Below are 27,790 nucleotides of genomic sequence, written 5' to 3'. Positions count from 1 at the left end.
TTAACAAGCAAATACAGCATGGATCCTGTGAATACACTGCTTCCATTGATATAAGGCAAATGCCCTTTCTCCTAGAGCCCAGAGGGTCTATAAAATCTACATCAGAGCACATGTTACTCCACCACACTGTCCTTTGCTTAAAACCCTGGAATTTACCCACTCTTTGGAAGGAAAGTAGAACCAAAGCTTCCTCTTGAAGAAAGGTCTACCACCTCCTCTCCCTACCTGTCACCTCAGGAACCAGCCCTGATCTTATACTTGGCTTTTGCTCTGTCTCTTGTCCAAACTAATTTCAGATTTTGCTCTAAATGTTTGCTTTGCCCTGAAGGCCTTGCATCAGTCTTCGTGTAATTACCTAGTTTTCATGGTCACCTCCACAGAGGTCACCCTGTGGCTGTCCTGCCCTCTAGAGTCCAAGAGAACAGTTGTAGGCATTCTGTTCCAAAATCCTCTAATGTTTTCCCAACTATTTCAACCTAAAGTTATCCCATTCATTTCTCTACACATTTTTTTACATGTGCCTCTTTCTTCTCTTTCTACTAAAATATAACTTCCTTGTGGACAGAAATCCTACCCATGAGTCACTGTTCAAGCACAGAGAACATCGCGTGGATCTTAGACTTCAAGATATTTTTAGTGGGGTGTGTTGGTTTTAATCAGTAAAAGGAGATGAGACTTGCTTAATTTACCAAGAGTCCCATCCTAGAAATAAACTGTCTTTCCCTCACTCAGAAGCCACTGGTTACCAAAAGTTCCTTAAGTTGGCTTGGAATTTGTTACCCACTTGCCCATGTCTATGCTGGGATTTTGTCTGGTTTGAGGTACATTTGGAGACACAAATTAGACTCTATAGGCCTTATTATATAACATGTATTATATAAGAGAGTACAATATATTTATATATTATATAATAGAGTATACACACATATAGATATAGATATAAATATAGATATACTACATCAATTTGGGCAGGGGACAGTAAGGGGCAGTGTGGATAGGGGAGGGGATCTATATACCATTGAATTATATTGTATGAAAATCCCAAAAATTCAATAAAACAATTTTTAAAGAAATGAGACTTTTTTTAAGAAGAAGTATTTAATTACAGCTTTAACATACTCATTAACAGTTTCCAGAGAAAAGATATATCTCTTTTAAAAGTGGCTATAAAATTTTTAGGTTCACTGTTGAACTAATACAGTCATACAATACTGAATTCAGTATAAACCCTGTAAGACATAAAATTGAATGCGTTTTTAACCGCATGCATCTCTAATCTGTATGTATCTGATTATTACTACTCATAATCAGTTGCATTCAGATTTTGGCACCTGTGTATCTAAAGTCATTGGGTAGATTTCGATGGTAATGTTTATCACCTCTACTAATTAACATGATGTAAATTTTTATGCTTCCTCCTCAAATATAATTCAATTTTTAAAATTTGTTTGTTTTGTGTGTGTGTGTGTGTGTGTGTGTGTATCACACAGAACATCCCAAACCATCTTATTCAACTATATTAAAGGGGCCAATATAACCAAAGATTAAAGTATAAGAAATGAGACTTTTTAAATGAAGTTTTGTTCCACCTTTTAACTTAAAATTTAATTTTTTCCTACATACAGCAATTTGGAATGTTGGCAATAACAATATGTGTTGGTGGAGTGACAGAAGGCTGTGACGGTTAAACTTAGTTGTCAGCTTGGCACACCTGGGAAAGGGAAACTCGGTTGAAGAACTGCCTGCATTAGATTGGCCTGTGGGAATGTCTGAAGGGCGTTTTCTTCCTAGCTAATTGATTTAGCCTAGCAGTGTATGGACAACTTAATGCAATGTCTTTGCTACCTACAGGTTGAAATGATATGAAAAAGAAATTTGTTATTCTTTAAATGATTTCTCCAGAAATATACAATATTCTAGGGCTCCTAGCGCTAACTCTCAAGCTACCAAAAATATTATGAGGCAAAAATAAAGCAATGTTAAGATTTATGGAAGCATTAGAAAGACGCCTGAAATGATCAGGGTTGAGCTGCATCATTGGGCATCTGTTGCTACAAGTGAGCCACGCACCTCCTCTGCCCATGAAATGGGAATGGCATCTATTTTCTCAGAAATATCTCTATAATAAATGAGAGATTTGTGACAACTGAATTTAAAAAGAAGATATATGAGTTGTTACTGTTTTTTCAAAGATCCTTCCCTCAGAGGGAGAGCTTATAACAAGTCAAAAAAACTTATTCAAATTTGATCCTAGGCCCCAAGACATAATAGTTAAATGAATTAGTCAAGTTTACTAACAATTTTGTCCCTAGTGCCCACAAATGGAATGTATATATACTATTATATATTGGCAGGATTGCTGCAAATATTAAATGCAATTAAAAGCATCTAAAAGAATGCCGGGCATGAAGTTTTCTATATCATAAATTATACCATTTAGAATACAATATCCTGGCTGGGAATGAGCTAGAAATAAATGTCTTAGTGAAATCTTTTACAAATGCATTTACTTTAATTACAGATGAGGACTGTCTTAGTTTGTCTCTTCATTGCTGTGACAAAACACTCTGACCACTACCAACTTGGGGAGGAAAAGGTTTATTTATCTTACATCTATCAGGTCACAGTTCATCAAGGATCCCAAGGTAGGAACTCCAGGCAGGAACCTGGAGGCAGGAGCTGGAGCACAGGCCATGGAGGATCACTGCTTACTGACTTTCTCCCCTGGCCCCTGCTCAGCCTGCTTTCTTATGCGACTCAGGCCCATCTGCCCAGGGGTGGCACCCTCCCACATCACTCATCAAGAAGATACCCCTCAGACATGGCCACAGGCCAGCCCAATGGAGGCAGTTCTCCAATTGAGGCTCCCTTAACCCAGGTGTGTCAAGTTGACACTAAAGCTGTCCAGCACAAGTACTTAAGGTACATTTTAGAATTTATCCTAAATCTAAATCTTACAGGATACAATGTGAAATAAAAGTAAAAAATGGAAACAAGACCAATAAAGAATATTCTCACATAGATCTGCAAAATGAACAGATACTTAGACATCAGAGAGTGCACGATCTTCTAGAATCTTAAATCTGGAACAAAAACTTCTGCAGGAGTCACGTAGAGGACAGCATGCTAACTGAAGTTATTGATGTTATGTCTGTGCTCATCATTCTACACTTAAATGTATTGGTTCATTCAACTCTTATTAAATATTTGAGCTAAACTCTGCAGGCATCATAATCCCCAGGTTATATATTAAAATCCAAAATAGTAATTTAAATACAAGTAGTAAGTACTAGAGGCAGAAAATGAATCCCAGTTCTGCTGACCACTGGTTCAGTTCTCATCGCTAGAGTGCCTGGACAAGTTCAACACACTCTAATGAATCTTTATAGCACAATTTGTATTTTAGACAAATATGTACAAGAAAAAGGCTAAAATGAAGGGCTGACTACCAGTTACATAGAAAATTAACATAGTAAAATTATCTGATTGCCATAATACTGAATAAATACTACTCTAGCCCATTTCTGTGACCTACAGGGCTATAAAATGATCAGGTTTCAAATGGTATGCAATTTATCATTTACAAATACTACATGGCCTGGAAAACTACAAGTTAATACTTTTGAAGCTAAGTGCTCTATTTGTAACAGACAGTTGCCAGTCTCCTGAGATTAGTTAGACCTAATGGAACTTCTACTTTATAAACGATAACTTTAAGTATGGCTGTCACTTTAGACGTGGAGTTCTGCCATCTTGCTAAGTACTAGCTGTTGGAGAAATACTCTTTAATTTCACAGTTTCAATTTTATCTTCTATAATATTTGGATCATAGTATCTGCCTCACAGACCTGGTGGAATGTCAAATGAGTTAATTTATATAAAGTGCTCATCACAAATCTTGACATAGAATAAGCAATCCATAAATGTTAGCCATGGTACAGTCATTTAAATGTTATTGGGATAGGCTTCTTTATTTAATAAGGAATAATGAGTTTTAATTTCTTTATCTACCAAAGAAACATAACAAGGTATAAAGAAGACAGGTATAGCCTTCAGTCATACAGGATCAGACGATGTGTCTTATTCCTTCCCAGTGTCTCTAGGAAGTTTAAGAGCAGGACATCCATCAGCTTTAAACTGCCTGTCTCTTTACACTTCTCAATATTAACCCTGAGCTATAATAGTTCTTTGCATTTCTGTTTTGTATTCAGTGATTCAACCCTAAAGTTTGTTCATTAATTTTTTTAAAAAAAAATTCAGAGACTGGTGCTTCCATAATTCTAATCTGTTGTTCCCAATAGTATGCAATTGACTGAAGGCAGGGTGGTTGCAATGCATGACCCAAGTGAGATTTCTTGGGAAATCACTACAGTAGGAAGTATAAGATGTAGAAAAATCCACCAGCACATTTGAGTCTATCATCTGAATTTAAAATGTATGGGAACTAGTATTTAGAAATAAACCTGATTTATATAACTTAATATAAAATGCATATTTACTACCAAAATCTTGACAATACGTTTAAAGGAGGGATTTGTGACTCAAATTTAGACATAACAAAACCTCATTTCATATTTTATCTCCTGTCCTATAAGAACTTCAAGGAAAAGGGCCAACAATTAGAAAAGTCCAGATTTACCATCTCCCACATGCACAGAACAGTGAGGCTATATGGCAATGTAGCTACAGCTACTGGCAGGACATGGGCAGGTGCTTCCTGGACACAGACAATCCACAAAGCAGCATCCAGCAATGAATGAAGTCACCATGACAACATTTACAGCTTTCAAGTGGAAGACCATTAAATAGAGTAAGAAAAACAAACCCTCATACTACGTGTGCTCTTTCATAGATCACTAAATTTAAAAACCTCTCCTCTAACTTTGTGAAAATAAATGGTAAAAACAGACAAGTCTCTCTATAAAATCTAGGTTTCTGTGGGCATGGCTGGAATGGCCATAGATTTTGGAGAAAACCTCAAGACTGTCACATTGCAAAACTAATGTGATTTCTTACTATGTGCAAAATGTGCATCCTTACATTTACAGACAAGTATCCCAGTCACCACTTACCAAAGAAGCTCATTTTACACTAAATACTATTATCAAATACCACAAGTGGTCACACACGGACATTGTCTACGAATTGCCCAGGCCTTAGTGACACATCTACAATGCAACCTCTACATCTAAGGCTCATGGAACATAGAACAGGGATAATGAAGAGGACATTAATGACTCTCTCAGTTCTCAATAATGAAGCTCACTTATGCAGCAGAGGCCCAGGAACACAAAAGGTCACAAAGAGCTGAAGTGTAAAGATCCAGAACTTCTGAATGCTGGTCCTTGGACAGGATCCCTTTATTAAACTTCTCCCACCCAAATCTCAGGGACAACTGCAGAAGAGGGGGCGGAAAGAGCCAAGGAGGAGGTGCATGACCAGAGGGAAACAGAGTCCTACAAGATCCTGGGAACCTGCTCATATGATTCTACGGCAATGGTGTCAGCATACACAAGTCCCATGTAAACTCAGGCAGACAATAATCTAGAGTAGAACAGGAAAAGTGAACAGCAGACCTCAATCTTATCTGAAGGAATGTTGGCAACTGATTGCTGCTAGATGAAGAAGAGCTGATTTTCCTAAAACAAGGGACTCTAGATAAGCTGACTAGGCTTAGTGAATGGACTTGCACTACAGAATGGTTGGGGACACTGACAACCTAGTGGGCCTTAACAAGTATGGACAAGCATATGGGCCCTAGTGGAGGGCAGGGGGAGGGGCCACAGGAGTGTACCAGTAGGGATGGGGATATAAAAATGATTAAGATTGTTTGAGCTGTTCTGTGTGAAATACACAAAAAATTCAATTAAAAAAATTAATCCATTTTATAAAAGAAAAATAATCTAAGTTTCATATCAAACATAAAATTTTCTCTACTAACAATAAGCTCTTTGTAGCTATTAAAGGGAAAATTCATGGTAATGGAATCAGTTCTAAATGTTCTCTCTCTTTTACTACTGGGACTAGTTGTGAACTTTTATTCTTTCTGCTGCTCTGTGCCTGTTTTCTTGAAACTTTAAACCACAGAAGAAATTCCCTTCACTCCTTCATTCCAGCAGACATGAATGAATGAGTGCAACTGATGAAAACAAAATCTTAAAGGCTCTTTGTTCAGAAAAATATTTGTGGTCCAGAAAAGGACATTAATTTGTCCTGAGCCTAGAGCTATGAATATGAAGAACTCTTTCCATTATTCACTGATTAACAGAGCCAACATTTATCCAACACTAGCCCATATTCAACACATAAAAACACCTTAACCAATATATCACTCTAACATTGAGCCATCCTCAACACAAAACCTTATCAGAGACAAGTGAACCAAAGGACTAGCCTACACATTCAAAAGTTTCTGATCCCATATCCATCCCATATAAAGCACCAACATTAAAATATTTGAAACTTGCCATCAAAGATAATTATGAGGGGTAGCCAACAGCTCTATGATTAGATTTAAGATCCACTCCATGCAAAAGAATCCATATCTAGCAATGTAAACCTGCTCAAAAGTCCATAGATTATAGACACTGGAGGAGAACTTAGTTCTGTTGTTTAACTAAATTAGCAACACAGTATGGAACCACCATCTAAATATGTGTGTTTATAAACATAAACAATTACCACTTTCAGCCTTAATCAGGAAGAGAAGCCTCTTTCCAGTGAACTATGGTGAAGGTAGAGACTCATAACTGTACAAGATGCTGAGAATGAGTAATGGTCATGTGCTCAGCCCTAAGTAAGACACTTACACCATCCTTTCTAAGGCTCAAGGAACACTACGAAAATAATGTATGAGCTAGAAGACAGGGAGAAGGACTGTGAATGCCATCTAGGCAATGCACAGTTAGTACAACCATGAACTCTCAATAATTGCAAATGACTGCACTGAGTCTGCACAAGAATGGGCCCATCAACAGCCCTGGAGGAGGGACTTGAGGGGACCTACTCCTCAATGCTGAATGGTTTCCTAATGACAGTTTCAGAGAAAGTGCAGAGTTTTGTTTTTGTTTTTTTTGCTACTCAACATCATATCTTGGCTGTGCCTCAATTGAAAAACAAAAACAGCCTGACTCTTAGCATGTATTTTAAGGCCAAAAGTTGACCAGAACTCCGAAGAAACCATTCCTTCAGACTTCTCTCAGAACTGTGCCCTAGAAGAATGGCCCACACTTTTTTATTGGAACAGTATATCCAGCATGAAATGGGGAAGTAAAAGCAGAACTGTCTTGTTGGTGAACAGTTTTGTCCTTCATGATCTCTATACCTAAACCAACATACACATAATCATAAACAGATGTCAACAGTTTCTCTTATTGTTTGCAATGAGATCAGCACTGTTTGCAGCACTTTGATGTAAGGAAGAGTCATTGATTTATGTACTCATTGATGACCCCAACCATGGTCACACAGATTGTCCCGGTGAAACTAAATAGATCACAAAACAAAACCAAAAGTCATGAATTTGGAAGAGGGACAGCCAAGAAAGAAGACGAGTGGACATGAGTGGAAGGAAGATAAGAGAAGGTGGGAGAGACGGTAGCAAGAATGTGCTATATGTGTGTGTGACACTGTCCAAGCACTAACGCAACTAATAGAAATAAAAATAAATAAGTGAAGGAAGGAAGGGAGGGAGGGGGGAGGCAAATTTATTTGCTTTAAACCCTGTAAAAGATAACAACAGCTGTGTGTTAAAAGGCAGGTCATTCTGCCTTTAAAGAAAAGCAACAGAAAGAGGCCCCAAGAAGCTGGTTGACTAAGTCAGAGTATACCTTTCATGCTAAGAATAACAGTTTAAACTGGGATGGCCAGATGACTCATCAGGCAAAAGTATTTTCCACCAAGCCTGGCCACCTGAGTTCAATTCCAGGGACCCTTGTAGAAGGAGAGAACTGATTACCAGAAATCGTCCTCTGCCCTCCACACATGTGCATTGTACACATACACCCAACCACCCCTCCCATTACAGGTTAATAAATGTAACCTGAAAATTTAATAGCTCAAATGAACATTTGGGATAACCACCATATTAACATTAAATCTAAGCACAGCATTTCTCCACAATGCCCAGCAAAAAGAGGCTGAGGTATAGGCATCTGCACACTTTTGCAATTATATTTTATACACACAACTTATATGTGTTCAGTATTTGTACATAACTCCACACGGGGCATTATAAGATTTTAATAGAACAATGTGCTCTACTCAACTTTCAGTTAATAGCTTAAGCAACTGAGACTTCCACTAATTAAGAATCAGAGCAGCAACCACTATGTACCATAAACCTCTGTTGACAATAAGCCTCTAATATATTGCTTTCTGGCTTATTCTTTTTTACAACAAGATTTCGGCTCCTTTTTAAATCTCATTTTTTCCCAATATCTAGGACTTCTTTTTATGACTAAAATCAATCACGTAATCTTCACTAACTCTGCTTCCTTTTTCTATTGGCTGCTGCTTCCTAAGATCTTCACTGACAGTGAAGGCCAGTTTCTTGGTTGTGTTGCAAGTACTTCCCAGCAATAAGCAACCTCAGTACAGTACAGTCATCAAGTGGTTAAATGTGCAATCTTGAGAAATTTTCCAATGGTGAGATTTATTAGATTGTGAAATTATGTCTCCAGGTGATGGTGAAAGACTATTACCTGGATCTATTTGAGCAAAATGTTCCAAAGAACACCCCAAGCAGAGGGAAGCCTTGCATTAGGGGCACAGGAAAGACAGGTCCAAACGATAGCCTCTGTCATCTCATATTTGTTGAAAACCTACTGACCTTATTTCCTCAAAATTTATATCCTCTTGCTTAAATTGCTCAGGACAGAAGTCAAGGCACATCAAGGAAAATGGTTTAGAAAACAAATATTCCAGGAACCACTACAATTCAGCAAAAGCTTAACTTGAAAGTGGTATGAAGGTAAATTTTATACTACGGCTATTTACCAAAATGAACATAAAGGGAGAAATAATACAAGAGTCATAGTGGAACCTCTTTGCTTCTTGGCTCTACCCTAAAGCCTGTATTATGTTCTTCATGGCAAATGATAGCAATGGAATTATAATATTTGTCTGCATGCTTATTTGTTTGTTTTCTATTACTCTTCTAAAATAGAAACTGCTATAAACTAGTCTTCTATCTCACTACTTTTATTTCTGTGATTTATAATATTTTTATCATAGAGTATGTACAAGGGAAATATGTGTGAAATTAATTATTAATGGAAAAAATCTTGGTTTGGTTAATTTTTGTCAAGTTGACACAAGCAAAAGATACCTGGGAAGTGGGAACTTCAACTGAGGAATTTCCTCCATTGGATTGGACTTGGATATGTCTGTGAGGTGTTTCCTAAGTTGATGGTTAATGTGGAAGGGCCCAGGGCACTATAGGCAGTGCCACCCCTGGGCAAGTGAGCCTAGGCTATATAAGAAAGGTAACTGAGCAAGTCAGAGGAAGCAAGACAATAAAAGCACTCCTCCATGGATCTCTGCTGCAATGCCTGCCTCCAGGTTCCTGCCTGAATTTCTTGCCTTCACTTCCCTCAGTGATGATCAAAGCATAAGTCAAATAAACTCCTCTCCCAGTTGTTTTTGCACAGCATTTTATCACAGCAACAGAAACCAAACCAGAGCAAATATTATATGAGACCTTTTAATTTTGAGTTTGGTTACCCTGAAAAAAATCATGTTTTCTTATATCTGGTAGCATTTAATGTCTCCACTTCTCATAGGCAGTAGAATATTTTCAACAGTTATTTATGTTACATATAATGCCTGTGTCTGTAAACAGATTCCAAGCTCCTTGAGAAACCATATGCTGTAGCTCTCTTTCCCCACAAAGTGCCTTATCCTTGCATAGTGCCATATGGCATATCAAGCACTTTCATATCCGTGGTCACATGTGATGTTCATGACCATGAGGCTAGCAGACACCCTATCCCCTTGCAGGAGATGAGGAAACAAGCTTAGATAAGTGAAGTGACCTGTGCAAGTTCAACGTGACAGAGCCAGCACTCAAAAACGGGTCTTCTATCTCTAGGCCCAGAGTTCTCTTTATTGAAAGTTTGATAACGAAAGCAATAATTATAATGCCACATGTTCATACTGTAAAACTGAATGCTTTAAAATAATTCCTGCTATTTTTCCCCTAGGCTGAGGAAAAAATAAGACATTTAACATGATGTGACAGTTATTCCCTAAAGGAGACAAATTATATATGGGTGAAAATCAATCTGACTGAATATTTGCCAATATGATACTACATAAAAAGTAAAAATTCTTTACCAATATATAATGAGACCACTAGCAGACGAGCAAGTACAGATTAAAGGGGTCCCATATCACCCCTGAAGAAGCCACTCATCTCCAGCACACTGACAACAAGGGACGAAGGAGCCTAGGGCTACCTCAGAATGCCAGTTTACCTAAAGAGGCAGAGGCATGGAATCGTATCTGAAATCTCTGTTTTGAAGTGCTCTCAGAGTGTGTGGCCTCAGATCTAAGGCATTAGATTCCTAGGTATATTTTAGAGCTGACTGCACACACACACACACACACACACACACACACACACACACACAGAATATAAAGAGAATTTTATTAGTTGTTAGGGCTGCCATAACAAAGAACCCCAGATTGGATAGCAACAAAATATTTTTTTCCACAGTTCTGGAGGCTAGAAGACAAGGACCAGGAGTCAGCAGGTTGATTTCTATAAGGACTCTCTCCTTGCTTATTGATGGCTGCCTTCCTGACAGTACTTTTTAATCATGAGCTGTGTGAACTCTAACTGGGACTGAGAAAGAAAAGGCAGGGTGAGCTCATCTAAACACAAAACAGTCACGAGCAATTTGTTGCTTCCCCTACTGCTTCCTTACCCTACTGAAGGCTGTGCATAGATTTACGATAGTCAATAAATACTTTTATATCAATAACTTCAAGGAGGAGTGTGTTAAATTCCTTCATTTTGAAGATACCTACAGTGCTTATAGAACCTAAACTTAAGTATGTGCTTCATGGGAGAATTTAGAGGCTAAAGAGCATTTATTCACACAAGGGCAAATCAGATATGGTTCCATTGTATACTTTAGTAGTTCATAAAGATTATAATTGAGAACGAAAGAAAGGATCTCCAGAAAAATGGATGTCTGGATCTAGAAGTAGCAATCATAGCATCTGCACTTGGGACGTTGGGTAGAAAATAGAGGAGGAAAATAATACAGAAAATGTATAAAAATATCAAAGGAGTCAGCTGGCTCTTTTCAGCTCATAGGAACAAAAACTACTGAACACAAAAGGATATTCAGAAGCTGGGGTAAAGTTTGAAGCCTTAAATAGCTCAGGGCTCAGACAAGCTTGGAAACAGAGGCAAAGGGAGTAAAGGGGGAAAGAGGGATGAACTTGGCTTTTCTCCTGACATAAAGCTTAAAGAACAGTCAGAACTATTTCATATTTAGACTTCCCCACCAGTTCATTGTTTCCATGGAGGTGCAGTCGTCCAAATGCCAGTCTCCCAAAGTTAGCCCGCCTTGCTTTCTTACTTGGCCCTGACCACCCTGAGACTCTGTGAATGTGTTCTCTGTTTACTGTGTGCTCACACAGAAAGCCCACAGGACTGACAGTAAGGATACTTGGATTCAAGAATGACTTGGCCACCTGCTTACACAGATGATTTCTGGAGTCATGTAGTCTCTCTGAGTCACAGCTGAACATTTTGTAAAATAAAAATGACACTACTTGCTGTAACTACCCTGAACTTTCAGCATCAAATGTGATATCCTATGTCAATGTCTTACAAATTCTAATCCTAGTGATGCACCCAGCATCCAGTGAAATCAAGGATGCACTGACCTTCAGTAGATGTTACCAAACATCTGCTATTACCCTAAAGCTCTGGGTATAACCAAGGCATAATGGGTAAAGTCACTGGACACTAGGAGTCTACGTTCTGATTAAAGTCATTTCTTAGTATGATAACATAGTAAACAAAAATATCTTTTTGTTTTTTAAGCAGTGGTAATATACTGTTTACTTGTCACTAATTCCCATAGGAAAAAGAATATAATGGCATATTATCTTAATAAAATTTAGAAAGACAGAGTCTGAAATCACATAGTCAGCATATTGTTTACCACACACATGTCACTGGAAGGTAGCAATTATTAAACAGTAGTCACAAACACCTGTTATCAGGAAAACTTAAGGGAAATGCAGCTGCTTGCTCAAAATTTAGCTCAAGGAAATACCATGTATTCAAAAAACTATTATTGCTTTATTCAAATTCTTATAGTGGGCATTGTCAGGGGACTGAAGGTCAGAAAACCCCAGTTTCTTCTTTCCTTCAGAGGACTTTTCATAAGAAAACAAGGGTGATAAGATCATATAAACCAAGGAATTGTGCGTAGAATGTTAAATAAAGGATTATTAGGGGTAGGGTGGGAGCCCATTTGAGAAGTCAAAGGGCCAAAAGGTGCCTTCACAAAACTTTGGTAAATTGAGCAAAGCACCAGACCAGGAGTCAAAACTCCAACTTCCATTCTCTTCACTTCTTCACCCAAGCCTGACAAGTTACCCTGAACCCATTTTTCTACCTATAAAATAAGGCAATGAAACACGGTCAACTCCACAGTTTTGGTGCGCACATTAGGTAACACGTGAAGCAGCCTCTGTACTCCTGACACCAAGGAGGTCTTCAATAAATACTGAATCTGTGATAGAAGAAATAACTGAACTCAACCCTGAATTGTGGGTAAGATCATAACAGGCAGAAATGATAAAAGAGATATTTCAATGCAGAATCCTGTGGAAATCAAGGACCTGGGAAAGTTGCAAGCAGTATGCATGGCATTCAGTTCATTGGGCTCCATCATACAATCTATGAAATGGAGCATTAAGAAGCAAACCTGGGTGGGAGGATTTGACACAGAACACTGAGGATGATCATGGCCAAATGAGTGTTTTCTCTTAACAGAACACGTGTAAAGGAGGTATTGGGAGCCTCTGACTGAGGGGTTAACAAGCACAAGACATGAGCTTAAATGTACAAAATCTCCACATACCTTTTCATCATTTGACTGTCAGACATTGCCAAAAAAATAAGGTAATACATTCTTTGGGTTTGCTGAAAGCTTATGACCTTATTGCTATTTCCAGTTAGCCTAAGTAGGAAATAGTCTTTGCAAATTTTTGGTTTTGAATATCTGTATTAAGTTCCTTTTTAACATGACCCTGGGGATGTTCTCTCAGTATTAAATGCACTATGATTCTTGGAATTTATCTTTCATCAAAGTACCTCAAAACTTTAACATCCTACATGAAAAGATCAAGTAAGTACAGAGTTTATATTTTTCATAAATTCTTCGCTATATCAATAATGAATCATTTTGGGACATGATACAAGTACAAAAGAAAAAAAAATGTTATCTAAAGAATGTGAGGTGGCTCATGCCTAAAATTCAAGCATTTGGGAGACTGAGGCAGGATGATTTCCATGAGTTTAAGTCAAGCCTGGTGTACAGAATAAGATCATGTCAGAAAACAACTCTGTGTGTATGTGTGTGCGTGTGAGAGGGGGGGGGGAAGGGGAGGGAAGGAAGGAAGAAAGAAAGAAAGAAAGAGAGAGAGAGAGACAGAGAGAAAGAAGGAGGGAGGAGGGAGGGAGGAAGGGAGGGGAAGGAAAGAAGGAAGGAAAGAAGGAAGGAAGGAAGGAAGGAAGGAAGGAAGGAAGGAAGGAAGGAAGGAAGGAAGGAAGGAAGGAAGGAAGGACTAGGCTACCAGTATGCATGTGTCTTAACTTTCATGTAACATGTCCCTAGTAGGAACGAGAGTATTATAATAAGAACAGTGTAGAATAGTTTGAGTGAAAGAAGAAAAAGAAGCTCAAGGATAATTAGCAGCAAAACTAAATGGGATAAGAAAAACAAAAGTATTTCAAATCTACTTCCTTTTTGAGTTTTCTATTTCATTCAATTTTGGAAATTTAACCAAATTTCTTTACTAAAAAGTCAAACAACACTTGCTAAGAAAGTTTCTCTGACTTTACTATAGAAAGCACAAATAATATAGTTCCTAATATTTATGAGCCTCTTTTGAGTGGCAAAAGCTTTTTCACAGTCAAAATCCAATACAGTAGGGTGGTTTTGCCTGTACTATAAAAATAAGAACTGAGCTCAAAGAGCTGACGTGACTTACCTCATAAGAGCACCCACACATAACAGCTGTAGGACCCATTTCCACATCCTCTGACTAGCAAGCCTCTCCTTATGGTATCATCACACTATGGCAGTGTCAGCAGCCATGTTGCACAGCACCTGAGGAGCCTGGGAAGAGCTCCCTGCTTCCCTAGCTGTTGCTATCTTGCACAAAGGGAGAAGGGCAGCATGATGCCAGGGCGTGGGGGCAGGTTTGTTCCTTTTTTATTCCTGCTTCATAGTTCTACACCTTCTGTACTGAGAATTGTATAAAAAATAATCAGTTCACAGCACGCTCGACACCATCTGCTGCACAACCTCCAATGTGGATGATAATAATTAAGCTTTAATGTGCTTGGGAATATTACACAATTTGTGAACTGTCTGGGGAGTATGTGTCCTCCACCTCTGTTTACCTTTGCTGTTTTCTTGATTCTGAATTAATTCCTTTTGTCTTCAGGTATGAAGAATAAAAATTGACCACTATATATCTATTCAGTTCAGAAGCTTGCACATTATTACTCAGTGTCTAAAAAGACTTATTTCACACCCCTTTGTTTGTTTGCTTGGTTTCTGAGGCAGGGTCTCCCTCCATGTATCTCCAACTGGCCTGGTACTCATTATGTAAACTAGGCTAGCTTCAGTCTCACAGAGATCCACCTGCCTCTGCCTCCTGAGTGCTGGGATTAAAGGTGTGTACTACCATGCCTGGCTCAATTCACATGCATTTTGGAGAATAAAAGACAAAATTATTGGGGGCTAGAGAGATGGCTCAGCAGCTAAGAACACTGGCTGTTCTTGCAGAAGACCCAGGTTCAAATCCCAGCACTCACATGGCAGCTAACAACTGTCTGTAACTCCAGTTCCAGGGGATCTGATGGCCTCTTCTGTCCTCCATGGGCGTTGCATGACATAGGTACACTTACATACATGCAGGCAATACACCCATACACATAAAAATAATAAATAAAATATTTTTTAAAAAGACAAAATTATTCTTTTTATTTTTTTAAATTTGTTTCATTTTATGTGTAAGAGTACATGCATGAATGTAAGTCCATCCGTGTTGTACAATGCCCATGAAGGCTAGAAGATGGAGTTAGATGTCATGGAACTGGAGATAAGGATGGTTGTTTGCTGCCATGTGGGTACTGGGAACCAGACCCAGGTCATAAGAATACCCATTGTTCTTAACTGCTGACCCATCTCTCCAGTCAAACGATTCTTTTATTTTTCATAATTTTTATTCCTGAGAACAGATGGAATGTTTTCATTCAGTCACAAGAACCAATCAGAAATGAACCTATTCTATACAACCTATAGTGTATGCCTAATTCATCATAGTTGTAAAAACTAGTGGTTAATATTTGAGAGGGAATATGGGCATGGCCTCTTTCCCCCTGTCAGTGGAGAAAGCACTTTCCTACCTCAGGACCTTTCTCCCCCTCTGGGGACCATACCTCTCTCCACTCATTAGGTCCATTCTTAGCATTTGCATGAAGAAATAAAGAGACCCGGTTCAGGACTATAGGACTCCCATTACATTTCCCAAGTTGGCTTTCATGTGGTGCTCCAGTTCTGAAAATAGCTTCTACCATTTTCCCATGTCTTCCTCCTCTTGGGAACCCTTGAAAGAATTCGCTTTATTCTTGCCATCCCCTTAAGTGCTGACCCTGATGACCTCACTCTTTGCTTTTGCTACCTCTTGACAATCTCCTCAAACACTGATTGCCCTTGTATAACTTTCCTCCCCTTCGCACACTCTTTCTTTCCTAATCACCTGGATGCCATGCTTTGACTGCAAGAATCACTCTTCCCTTTCTACTCCTGCCCAACGTTGCAACATTGTATACCCCTGCCATATACATCAGTAACTGTTGAACAGGAGGCCTAGAGCATCAGGTCCCCTTTCAGAGCTTAGTACCTCCGCTGGGAAAGTTTTCCATTAAGTGCAGAAAAATGGTACATACTACTTAATCTGATTATCCTTATTACTAAATTAGTTAAGATAGACAAAGCCCCTGGACTGTAACATACATAAAAACTTAAATATTAGCTAGCTGCTATAAGGAATGTTGCTCATACGGTAATCAGAGAGATAACATGATGAAATCAAATGTCCCTTAGCAACTAGAGCCAGGAGACATCCATGTTTCTCACAAATAGAGAGTTTTTTATTAGTTCTAGTCCCAGTTAGGTTTCTTCCCATCAAAAGTAATTTCCAGTATTAACTACAGCCTGGAGGAGCACACATAGCACAGAGAGCACTCAGACCAGAAGGAAGCAATCACAGTCACATCCTCCTACAAATGGAGAAAGCAGGCAGGGCAGGGATAACAAGGGCCTATAACAAGTCACATTCTGCAAAGCTTTTAAAGGATACAATTTTTCTGAAAAATTCAATGAGAGATTGCACTTAGAAAGATCAAGTGGATAAAAAGGCTCTGGGAAAACTAGGGACCCCATGCATGGATGCAGTGATGCAGTGCATACTGGTAAGAGGCAAGAAATGTGTGGGCACAAAAAAGGATGAGAAGAAGCTAAAGAAAGAGAATTTCAGAGTGGACAGGGGTGTAGGTCTGTCCTGATTTTCAATGAGAAGGTTGTAGAAATGAATACCTACATTACACTCTGCATAATTCGCAGTGCCATAAAAACAGGCGTATAATCAACTTTGGAGTCTATTTCTTATTCCAAACTATGGATTCCTTTATTTTTGACAAAAGTTTTTCTGACCCTTCCCTTCCCAGGTCCAGTTCCCCTCGGAGTTTCAAAGATTATAAAGACAGAGAAACTCCCAGAAGCATCAGTTTGGCCTTGATGGCTCACTAGCTGTGTTACCAGGTCTCACTCCATGTGCCTCCTTGTCCACAGAGTGGAGGCAACGCTACATCCAGTGAGTAGGACTAATAAATATCTAACATAAAAAGGACCATAGGACAGAACGGGACACACAGAAGGCATTGTACTCATTCTGTGGTCTCACAAAGTCCTTGGTTAGAAGCTGTTAGCATCACTGTTTCATGGAGACTGGAGCTACGTGCACCCTGTTAAATATTACAATCAAGGTTCTGACAACAAGAAACAACAAAAGGGACAGATACTACCTCTCTTAGGATGTGTTCTGCCTTGAAGCAACAGTTTGAGGGCAGCCTTGACCACATAGTGAGATCTTGTCTCAAAAATAAAAACAGAAGAATGTGTTATGCCTTGACCCCTATGGTTCGGTCCCCATGAACAGATTTAACAAGGCTCATTTTGTCTGGATTTGTTTTTCATTATGTTCCAGTTTACAAGAAATGAGCTGCTTGAAAAACTGGCTCATTCCTTTGATCTCCATGTTCCCTACACTGAATGTCAATCCAGGCCAGCCCAAAAAAGTTTTTAAAAAAAAAAAAAAAAAAAAAGGTGAACAAGCAAATGAATTTCACACTGACAAGAACGGCCCTAAACCCCAGACTGCTTGCTGAAACCAGCAGACTTCTGATTAACAAAACAAAATTAGTAGTGTTTTCATAACAGTTTACAGCTAAGTGCATCAGAAGTACTCTTTAAAGCAAATTTTGCCCACTATTATGTTGGAAATCTTGAAGTGATTTAACAGATTAATGCCACCATAGCCTTTTATCTGATTTTAAATTTTCTGTGAGCCTAAGTGTTCTGAGAAGATTGTGTGGTCTCTACACTAGTCTGTCTACATGCAGAAAAATTAACTGCTTCCATATCAACCACTGATTTTTCCATTACCAAATGAGAGATTCTAAAGGCCCAGGATGACGAGGATAAATCACTCGATTTCTTTTACTCCATTAACGTAGATATTTTATGTTCCACTGCCACAAAATCCAAGATGAACACCAGAAATAGCCTGTGAGAGTTGAAGAGTCTCATTTTAAAATGGCACCACAATTTATCCTATTTCTTACTGTACCATGAGTATTCCATTATTCATTAGAAGTATTTGTTTCTCAGGCAGCTATTACACAGCTTCTGTGAGCTTCCGCTTTCCAATGCAAGTTGCTGATTTAGAAGGATATCTTCCAGAGATAAGGTCACTTTGTGGAATTCCCACCTGTATGACCCCAGTGTGTTTGCATAAAGATAAATCTGCTCTATGACATTCCTGTCATGTTTGTTCAGTGAGCAAGTAATTTGCCGCTCTCATTACTCTAGGTACAAGGTACCTTGTGAAAATCAATCTTCTTTCTGCTTCATACATCACAGCATCCCCCAGTCAGCCAGTGATTCGGACTCTGAAACGAAGCTGTGAGGTAGAGACATGGATCTGTTTCAGCAGGCATATTGTCCAAAGGGGCTAATGAATGTTACACCTCACTGGGAGCCCCGTCCTGGGGCAACGGAAATGTTTGTGCACAAAGCAAAGATACTGTTTCGTACAAAGCTTTTCCAATACCAGAGAGAGGGAAGTCTTAATAGTAGAACAAACAAGTAGCTCGAGGGGGTGTAGCGCAGAGTGCTTTAGAAATATTAATCCACCATCTCTTTAGGCCACAAATCATTTTCTCCACCTCTTGACAGGCTGGATTTTGACTTTGAAAGACAATCCATTGCAGGATCCTGACTGGCTGTATTAGGCCAGCCTCTCCCCAGGGGAACACACCAACCCACAGCAGGAGATGAAAGCATGTCTGTGAGTGTGTTGGTGCTGGTTGCTGACTTATCACCAGTGTGCCCACCTCAACGTCACAGCAGAAATTCCAGAGGAGAAAGAAGCAGTGGGGCTGTTTTCATTCTTTACTATTTTCAAATCCACACAAGGGTAATTTGCTGGAATTATCATGCGATCTTACGCCAAAATCGATTTCTGAGGAAAAAAAAAACACTGTCAGCAAATATTTAATGAGTATCTATTATGCTCTATTCTGGGAGGGAATTGTAAATAATGTTGTAAACAGAAGAAATAAATATTCCCTTCATGGAACAGAAGCCTCTGGAGAGAGAAAATAAATGAATATCTAAATAAACCAATGTGACCATGTCAAGTTCTGTCATTACTGTGAAAACAAATACAAGGGTCACGGGACAAACAGTGATGGAGGGACCAGAAAGAAAAACAGAATTAGCTAGGCTGGTGAGGATGATTTATCCACAGCAGGATTAGATGGGTGGTGAGGATGTTTTAGCCACAGAAACCAGTTAAGAAAAAGAATTTTAAAAAGCAAAGCATACTGTGAGGAAAAGGAGTAATAACTGAAATGGGAGAAAGCATCTTGTTTTGGAGAATATTATTAGCAAGAGCCAGACCACACAGGCCTTGTGGTCTACAATGAAGAATTAGGGGATAGAGGGTGAGAAAATAGCTCAGTTAGTATATTGCTTGCTACATAAGCATGAGGACCTGAATTCTATCCCAGAAACCACATAAAAAAGGCCAGTTGGTGGTACATGTTTGTAATCCCAGAACCAAGGAAGTGGAGAGACCACAGCCTGGGCCTCACTGGTCAGGTTAGCCTAGTTGGTGAACTCCAGGCAAATAAGGGTCCTTTTCATAAAACAAAGTGAACAGCACCTGATGACAATACCCAAGGTTAACCTCTGGCTCCCACACACATGCGTACATATGCATGTATAACTACACACATAAACCCAAACAAAAAAGTTTGTGTTTATTCCAACTGTAGCACAAAGCAATTGGAAATCAGAAGTGGAGGAAACTTTGAAATAGCAAGGCAACCAACATATTTTGACCTATATTTTTGAAAGATCACATTAAAAGGTACTATTGCACAGATCAAGAATTAAACAGGGAGCTTGGGAGATGGTTACTCAGTGGGTAAAGATGCCTATCACCAAGCCTGATGACCTGAGGTCAATCCCACAAGGTAAAAAGACAGAACCAACTCCCACAAGTTGTCCTCTGACTTCTACATATGCACTGTGTGGCCAATGTATGCACTCATGTACACACAAAACAACATAAATGATGCACACAAATGAAATTTTAAACATTGAAGGAAGCTGATAAATTACATGCAGGTTCTGTAGCCAAGTTATGGTGATACCTTGACCTTTTGAAGCGTAACTGAAGGAAAGTCCATCATATTTGTTATATGTTTTAGAAATGAAGAGTTCACAGTATATCCAAAGACTTGAGGATAAAGTAGGTGAAGAGAAGAGTCAATGATACAGTCCAGATAGTTAATTTAAGGAACTCAGTGAAGATTGATGTCATTAGTGGGATGGAGATTGAATACAAATGAATAATTCTCTGCTGAGCATTCTAAATTTGAGAAGATGGACATCAAGATGTTGTTTAATGCTACAAACACAAATCTGGGGCTTAAAGGGAAGAGGACATACAAGCAATATTTAATGCCATGTGTCTAGAAGAGCTTCCTGGGGTAGCAGTACCAAAATGAAATACAAAACAACAGTTAAATGCGAATTCCTGACACAATGAACAATGCTCAGTACCAATATATCTAAAACATTGCATGGGACAAATAAATATGTGGTGTATAAGATATGGAACATATTATAGTTCAGATATTGAAAATTCAAATTTAATTGGCAATCCTATCCTTTTATTTTCTGACTCCCTAGACAATCCTAGTTCAGAGATCACAAGTTAAGAAAGTCCAAGGACCAAAGAAAGATTTTAGTGGTAGATCAGAGAAAATGAGTCCGTTAAGGAGAAAGGGAAGGAAGCTCTCAGGAGAGGGTAGCAGCACAGACTCTAAATGGTATCCTAACAAGGAAATGCTCAAATAGGGGTTAAATACGGTAAGGGACCATTACACTTAGCAACGTGGTAAAGTGGGAGGATCAGAAAATGGTGTGAATGGAAAAGAGGCTTGAGACAATGAGCAAGGACACACTATAATGTAACAAGTAACAATGGGGTGGCAGATATGAAGGGTCACGGTACTGGGGACACACAGAAAAATGCATATGTGTTGGTGTGAATGATCAGTTAGAGACAGAAATGGGCAGTTTCAGGATCAAAGCCCAGAAATCAAGCTCATGACAGGTAGGGTGAGACAGAGGAGACAATTATTTGACTTTGCCAGAAAGAAAATAGCAAATAGGAATGTAGTATATGTCGGTTACTAAGCTTATACATAACTCCATAGATATACATGAAAACATCCCACTTATATTCAAATATTTCCCTACATTTCAGTGTATAAAAACTGTCCATTTGGCCAACCAGATGGCTCAGTGGATAGAGACCCTTATGTTAAGCCCAATGACATAAGTTCAATCCCTGGACGAAGATAACAGGAAAATACTGACTCCTGAGGTTGTACCCTGGCCCACACACATGCCTGCCCTCACATACACATCATACACACGCATTCATATGCAAAAGAAATGTTTTTTAATGCTGCAAACACTAAAACAAATCTGTTTCACTGTTATCTCCTAATGTAAACAGCTACAGACATATTCAAATTCATTTGTTTCAAGCATTTTGATAGCTAAATGAATTCTTGCTAGATAAGTATTTAAGGGAAAATGTTGACATTTCAAGCAATGTTCTCATGTATCCCTTTATTTTTCATAAACATCAGAACTATAGAACAGCCTCTTCACTTTTACAAGGTCAAATTTAGATTCTTCTAAGAGGAAATCAGAATTCCCAGATAGCATTCCCATTATGCTGCACCATGGCATACATCATTAAATAGAAAAGGTTTTCTGACAGAGCCTGAAAGCAAACACTCCTGGCTCCAAAGGAGCAAAGGTCTGTTGCTGTGGGAACCACTCTTTGGATCTCCTGACCTTTGCACATGTTGCATTAATGTGGATATTTGCATTATATCTGCTCTAAAAAGAGGAATCAAGTACGCAGTGGTCTAGCTGTAATGCAGTTCAGCAGCAGACACAGGGCTACATTCTGGGAGACAACAAGAGAAATAATAAAGACATAATTTAATAAGTAACTTTAAAACATTCCTCTAGATAGCTATCATTCGGTCTTCCACCAGTTAGCAAAAAACCTGATGAAATCTGTAAATGAACACATTTTCTTGGTCTATAATACTTTAACTTCTGAATAAGAGAGTGATATGTAGTAAACACAATTCCCTGATCAATGAAAAGCTAAGCCTTATTGGCATGATACCTAAGTATCACTACAATTCACACTAAAATTTAACATTGTATCTTGGATATTTAAAGGAATTTCTCTTCTATACATATCTTGCACTGGAAGTCAACTTGATAACAACTTTAGAATTTATAAAACCTAGGCACGGGAAAATATCTCTACCATTTAACTAATATGTGTTTAATTGTCACTAACAACAAGACTGAACAGACCTCCTTCAGAAAATGGATATACAATTTAAACTTCCTACCTTCAATATGGTGTTTATCTTAGCCTTTCTACATGAACAGGAAGAGCACAACTATAGCAAAATCTAAGCTCCACTGAGACAGCAAGATGACTCAGCAGGTAAAGGTTTTTACTGCAGAGGCATGGTGACCTGAGATCAATTGCAGGAAGCCACATAACCCAGGGGAAAGAGAATCAGCTCCACAAAGTTGTTCTCTGATCTCCACTTGCATGCCATGGCATATGTACACCCACCCATATACATTCTGTACATACATACCCAATAATACTAAATGAAGTATTTGTTTTAAAATGTACTTAACACATCCTCATTAAAGAAGGAGAAGCATGAATGGATGGATGGATGGATGGATGGATGGATGGATGGATGGATGGGTAGATGAGTTGATGGAAGGATGCAAGAACCATGGGGATAACCATTCATTGAGGAAGTAAAAAGGAAATCAGAAATATGCTACTTTTTCCTATCATACTTATCAGGTGATTTAAAAAAAAATGTAGACAGGATTTTCAACCTCTAGCCACCCTTCCTAAAGTCACAAATCTGAGAAAAAATTTAACTCTTTTTCTAGAACCAATTTTTCCCTTTATCTTTCTGCCCTCTATCAAGAACCCATGCTTCTTCCTCAAGCTTCCCACTCATGGATTTAAAAACCAAAATTTTCTTCAAAATATTTGACCACTTCATAAACCAATTTCAATTTCAAAAGTGATATTTAATATTTACTTAAAGGTTCCAAGGTAAACCTAAAGGCAGTGGAGTAAAGAGCTGAAGAGTAGAGCTGGCAAAGGTCAATATTCCCAAGAATAATTCCACTCTACTTTTAAGCAATCTTAGCAGTCCAGGCCTCTGAACATAAATCAGGGTATCCCTCAGAGCAGATATTTTAGAGAATAAGTCTGTGCTACCCCATCTTTATACCCCAGGAGTCTACCACAGCACAGGCACATAGTAGGCACTCAATACATCTATGAATTGCATAAATGAACAAGCAACAGGCAACTGAGAAGGAAGAATTCAGCCAGTAAGTAAAGTAGTACGCAACTTGGTATGTCAGAGAAGAGATTACACGATTTCTCAAGTGCTTGGCTGGAAGTAGGGGTGACTCCTCTAAAAATAAAAGGATTGCCTTTGGAATAAGCGCTTTTTGAGACCAAAATCCACTCAGCAGCTAGAGAGAGAGAAGGAACACAGAGGGGGGAGAGAAGTCAGAGGGAAGAAGGAAGAAGGAAAGAAGAGGACGAAATACAACCATCAAAAGCATTGTGATGTCAACAGAATGGTACCTAAAATCTATGCCCATAGATGGCCAAAGGGCAGCCTGTTGCTTTTTCTTTTCCTTTTCTAGATATTTATTTAAAGCCTTAAGCATAGCCAAAGCTGAGCACGAATTGTACTCAGAGATTAATGAGTCTGGGGTTGAGAGTTAATAAAATTCTGGAATAAAAACTTAACAATGGCAGTCAAAAGCAAAACCTAAGCCAAGATCTAATTATATTATACTTTTGTGAATGTAAAAAACATTATGAAATATTTAATAATCTACCAAATTCACATTTTTCATCTACCCAGGGAGTCCATAGACTTGCATACAATTATCTCTTCAGTTAAACACACAGCACTGTCAAGGGCTGGGATTTACATTCACATCTCATTTCTGATAATACTGGGCTAGTTTAAATGCTTGAAGCTCTTCCCAATCTCTGTGATTAGAGAGCTTCAGGTTATCAGAGCTTCATTCTGCTGTTTTAATCCACACTCCAGCACCATTTACCTGTATCTTCTATGTGAGCCTTTTGGTAGATGATTTATTTGATTTTCTTTATTCTTATCTTGCTAGCACTTCTAAAACCGGATGCAGGAAGAAACTGTAGAAGGCTCAGCAGGCACAGAACAGCATGTCATGTTGTCAACTGAAATGTTAAATATACTTTCTGATTGCTAAAAGACCTAAGGACTTGCATCAAGCTTTTAAAGAGAGATGTAACTATTACCCGTAATGTTGCCTCTTTTGCCTGCCTATAAGCTATCTGTGATTCAGACAGAAAGCAGAGGATACATGGAGTTATCTGATAACATCATAAACCACTCAGAAACACCTTTATTGTTAGTCAATATGATCCCTGCAATATCTGATTTCAGAAGATATTGTTCTTCCATAATGTTTGATATGCATAAAATGGATAACATATGTACCATTAGTAATCCTAATAATGAAAGAAATATGAATCACCACTCACCACACGTCCCTAATTCAAGAATTACATCACTGTTCTTGAAGATATTTTGTGCTGCTTCCTAGCCTTCTTTCTGCTTCCACATATCCAAAAGTACTAATTTTCTTTTTTTTAAGTTGCTTTAGTAAACACATATGCATATGTGTGCATGTATTGCTTTGATTGGCATGCTTTGAACAAAGTAACTATGGTATCAAACCATGAGTATCTCCTAAAATATACATCTTGGTTGATTCACACATGTAAGAATTTTTTCTGGGACTCATACATGAGAAATTAAATCATTTAACTTATTATTAGCTAATGTCTTTCTGCAAAGTTGTTGTCCTAGTTTATATCCCCAGCAATAGCAGTGGATACATTTACATTGTCTTTGAATTCATTACTTTTCAGGTCATACTGACAAAATGTCTGAGAGAGGTCACTTTAGGGAGAAGAGGTTTATTTGGGCTCAGGGTTAGTCCATCATAGCAGGGGAGGCAGGACGGCAGGAGAAACTGATGGTTATATGTTAATACATCAGGAAGCAGAGAGCAGAACCAGAAGCAGGGTTTAGTTCTGAAAGGCCCTCCTCCCATGACTCGTCTCTATCATACATGTTGCTTGTCCCAAAGTTTCTGCAACCTCTCCAAACAGGGCCTCCAGTTGTGGGTCAAACATTCAAACACAGGACCTGTGGGAGACATTTCAGATTTAAACTGTAAAGCACCCCCACCTATTACCAACACTTGACATAGAGTGAGGAGCTTGGGGTTTATTGGTCTTCTAGTGAAGATAAAGTGGCATTCATTTCTTCTCACCATTAATATTTCCCTTTTTCCTGACTGTCAGGGAGGGTTCTTTTAAATGATGCTTGCTTCGTGACTTTCATTGGTATCTATTGAGTTCTGATAAATTAATGCATTTTCAAGGAAGCGGCCAATATTGTTCCTTTGTTTCCAATACCAGAATACCAGATTGTATCGAGTTACTCTCACATATTTAGCAAACCATGGGCATTTTGAGTTGACACGATCACCAGTCCCTGGTCTGACTATCTTATTAAAGAGCTGCCAGTTTCTCTTCAACAAACGAAATGTATGCCAGCATAGGTCCACCTGACTCTTAATCTTTTCTCAATGCTGTTTTGTATATTTTTCTACCTAGAATTATTCTAGTGTTGTCAAAATTGGTTTGCCTTCCAAGTTTAAATTCATAAAATATTGTCTTTCTTTAATTTTTTTTTTTTTTTTGAGATAAGGTCCTTGCTACCCTAGAATTTGGGATCTTCCTGCCTTCACCTCCCCTGTTCTGTGTGCTGGGAATACAGGTCTCTACAGCTGGTCCTGCTTTTATATTTGCATTTAATATAGCTTTCAATCCTCTGCTTCAACATAATTGAAAACTCTCTTAGTGCTATTATAATTATCTATTTTTTTATTTTAATGTGTGAGCACATTTCCTGCATGTAAGTGCATCTGTGTCATGCAATACCCTCAGAGGACAGAAGAGGGCATTGGATCCCATGGAACTGGAGTTACAGACAGTTGTTGGCTGCTTTGTGGGTGGGATGGGAATCAACCCAGATCCTCTGTAAGAGCAGTCCGTTCTTCTAACTTCTGAACTAAATCAAATATATGAACTCCTACAGCAGAAAAGATCATAAATGATGGAATCAATGCAGAAATTTTATCTAAAGAGGTCATCTGAAGAACACAAAAGCTTTGGGCCTGTAAACAATTTTTTTTTTCAGAGACGATCAGAAAAAATAAAATGGGATTTAAAGTTGCATTGAAGTCACTGTACTGATCAAACCTTTGGTTTTGTTGTATGAAGCCTTAGATAACACTGGGACTCAGTTATATCATGTCTATTAATAATGAGGATAGAACAGGGAGTTTCACTGTCACTAATCTTCTATGATAGCTTCTTTGACTATCTAATTGAATAGGCACCAATATTTTACTTATTGCAGATATCAAGAATATCAAACTATGTTCTATCAAACATAGTTTTATGGATTTTACAGCACTTAGCTGTGTCTGTGGATAGTGCTTCCAGCTCTGAACTTCTATCCTTTAAACTCTTGCATTACACTATTTATTTAAACATGGGGAATTATCATTGCAAAAAATGTACTTTTCTGGTATGGTGGTATTAGAAGTTGGCTTACTGATAATTTACATTATTTACAAATTTGAACAACCCAAGGACTTTAGCTAAACTATGGAATTAAGAAAATACACATCGGGCTGGAGAGATGGCTCAGAGGTAAAGAACACTGAATGCTCTTGCAGAAAACCCAGGCTCGAATCCCAGCACCCACATGGCACCTAACAACTGTCCTTAACTCCAGTTCCAGGGGATCCGGTGCCTTCTTCTGACCTCCATGCACATCGTACCACACGGATGGACTTACACACATGCAGACAATATACACATACACATAAAATTAAGATAATACATAAAACATTAAAAGGGAAACCCTGAGAGCATCTGATCCTCATCTGACTCAGGCCTCTGTGGGAACTCCTGAAGACAAAAACAATCCTGCCACTCCAACATAAAACCAAAAGAGAGAACAGGAAGCTTAGACAAACCAGCTTTTCATGCCCCAAAAGTAAACCACAAAGACATATAAAGTTCACTAAAAAAGCAGGGCTAAACTTGAAGGCTTGAGTTTCACACAAGAATCAGAAACTACAAAAGAAATCCACATGTCAAAATCACAGAGAAAAAATAATAATATGAAAAACCAAAATAACATATCCCTACCAAATACCAATAGTCCTCTAGAGGAGTGCAGTGAGAACCCCCTAGAGATAATGCAGGACACGGAACTCAAAAGAACAATTATAAACATGAGAAAAAAATTCAGTCAATTTAAAGAACACACAAACAAAGAAATCAAAGAACTGAAGGAAGATAGAGATAAATTTCTGAATGAGTTCAGAAAAGAGTTAGAAATATTGAAGAATACGCAGGCGGAAATGAAGAAGGAAGTAAAATA

At 38.5% G+C, this 27,790-nt stretch overlaps 1 protein-coding gene across 8 annotated transcripts in view; it reads right to left on the bottom strand.

The window, feature by feature from the left end:
• The window catches only part of Tafa2 (TAFA chemokine like family member 2), a 532,750-nt gene that overhangs the window by 174,441 nt on the left and 330,519 nt on the right, over positions 1 to 27,790 (bottom strand). For 5 of the 8 annotated variants that reach the window (XR_003851590.1, XM_029569886.1, XM_029569887.1 and 2 more), the window contains one exon: positions 18,938 to 19,065. The exons of 2 other annotated variants lie outside the window; for them this stretch is intronic. Coding sequence is in view for 5 of the 6 variants with exons in the window: in XM_029569886.1 (XP_029425746.1) it covers positions 18,938 to 19,041 (104 nt within the window). In the remaining variant the exon portion in view is untranslated. One more of the 8 variants, XM_029569883.1, reaches the window with a different exon arrangement.

This window comes from Nannospalax galili, unplaced genomic scaffold (genome assembly GCF_000622305.1).
Source record: "Nannospalax galili isolate Female #2095 unplaced genomic scaffold, S.galili_v1.0 scaffold202, whole genome shotgun sequence".
In the NCBI taxonomy this organism is placed as follows: Eukaryota; Metazoa; Chordata; class Mammalia; order Rodentia; family Spalacidae; genus Nannospalax; species Nannospalax galili.
Note: the sequence above shows the minus strand (reverse complement) of the source record. Positions and strands in the feature narration are given on the sequence as shown.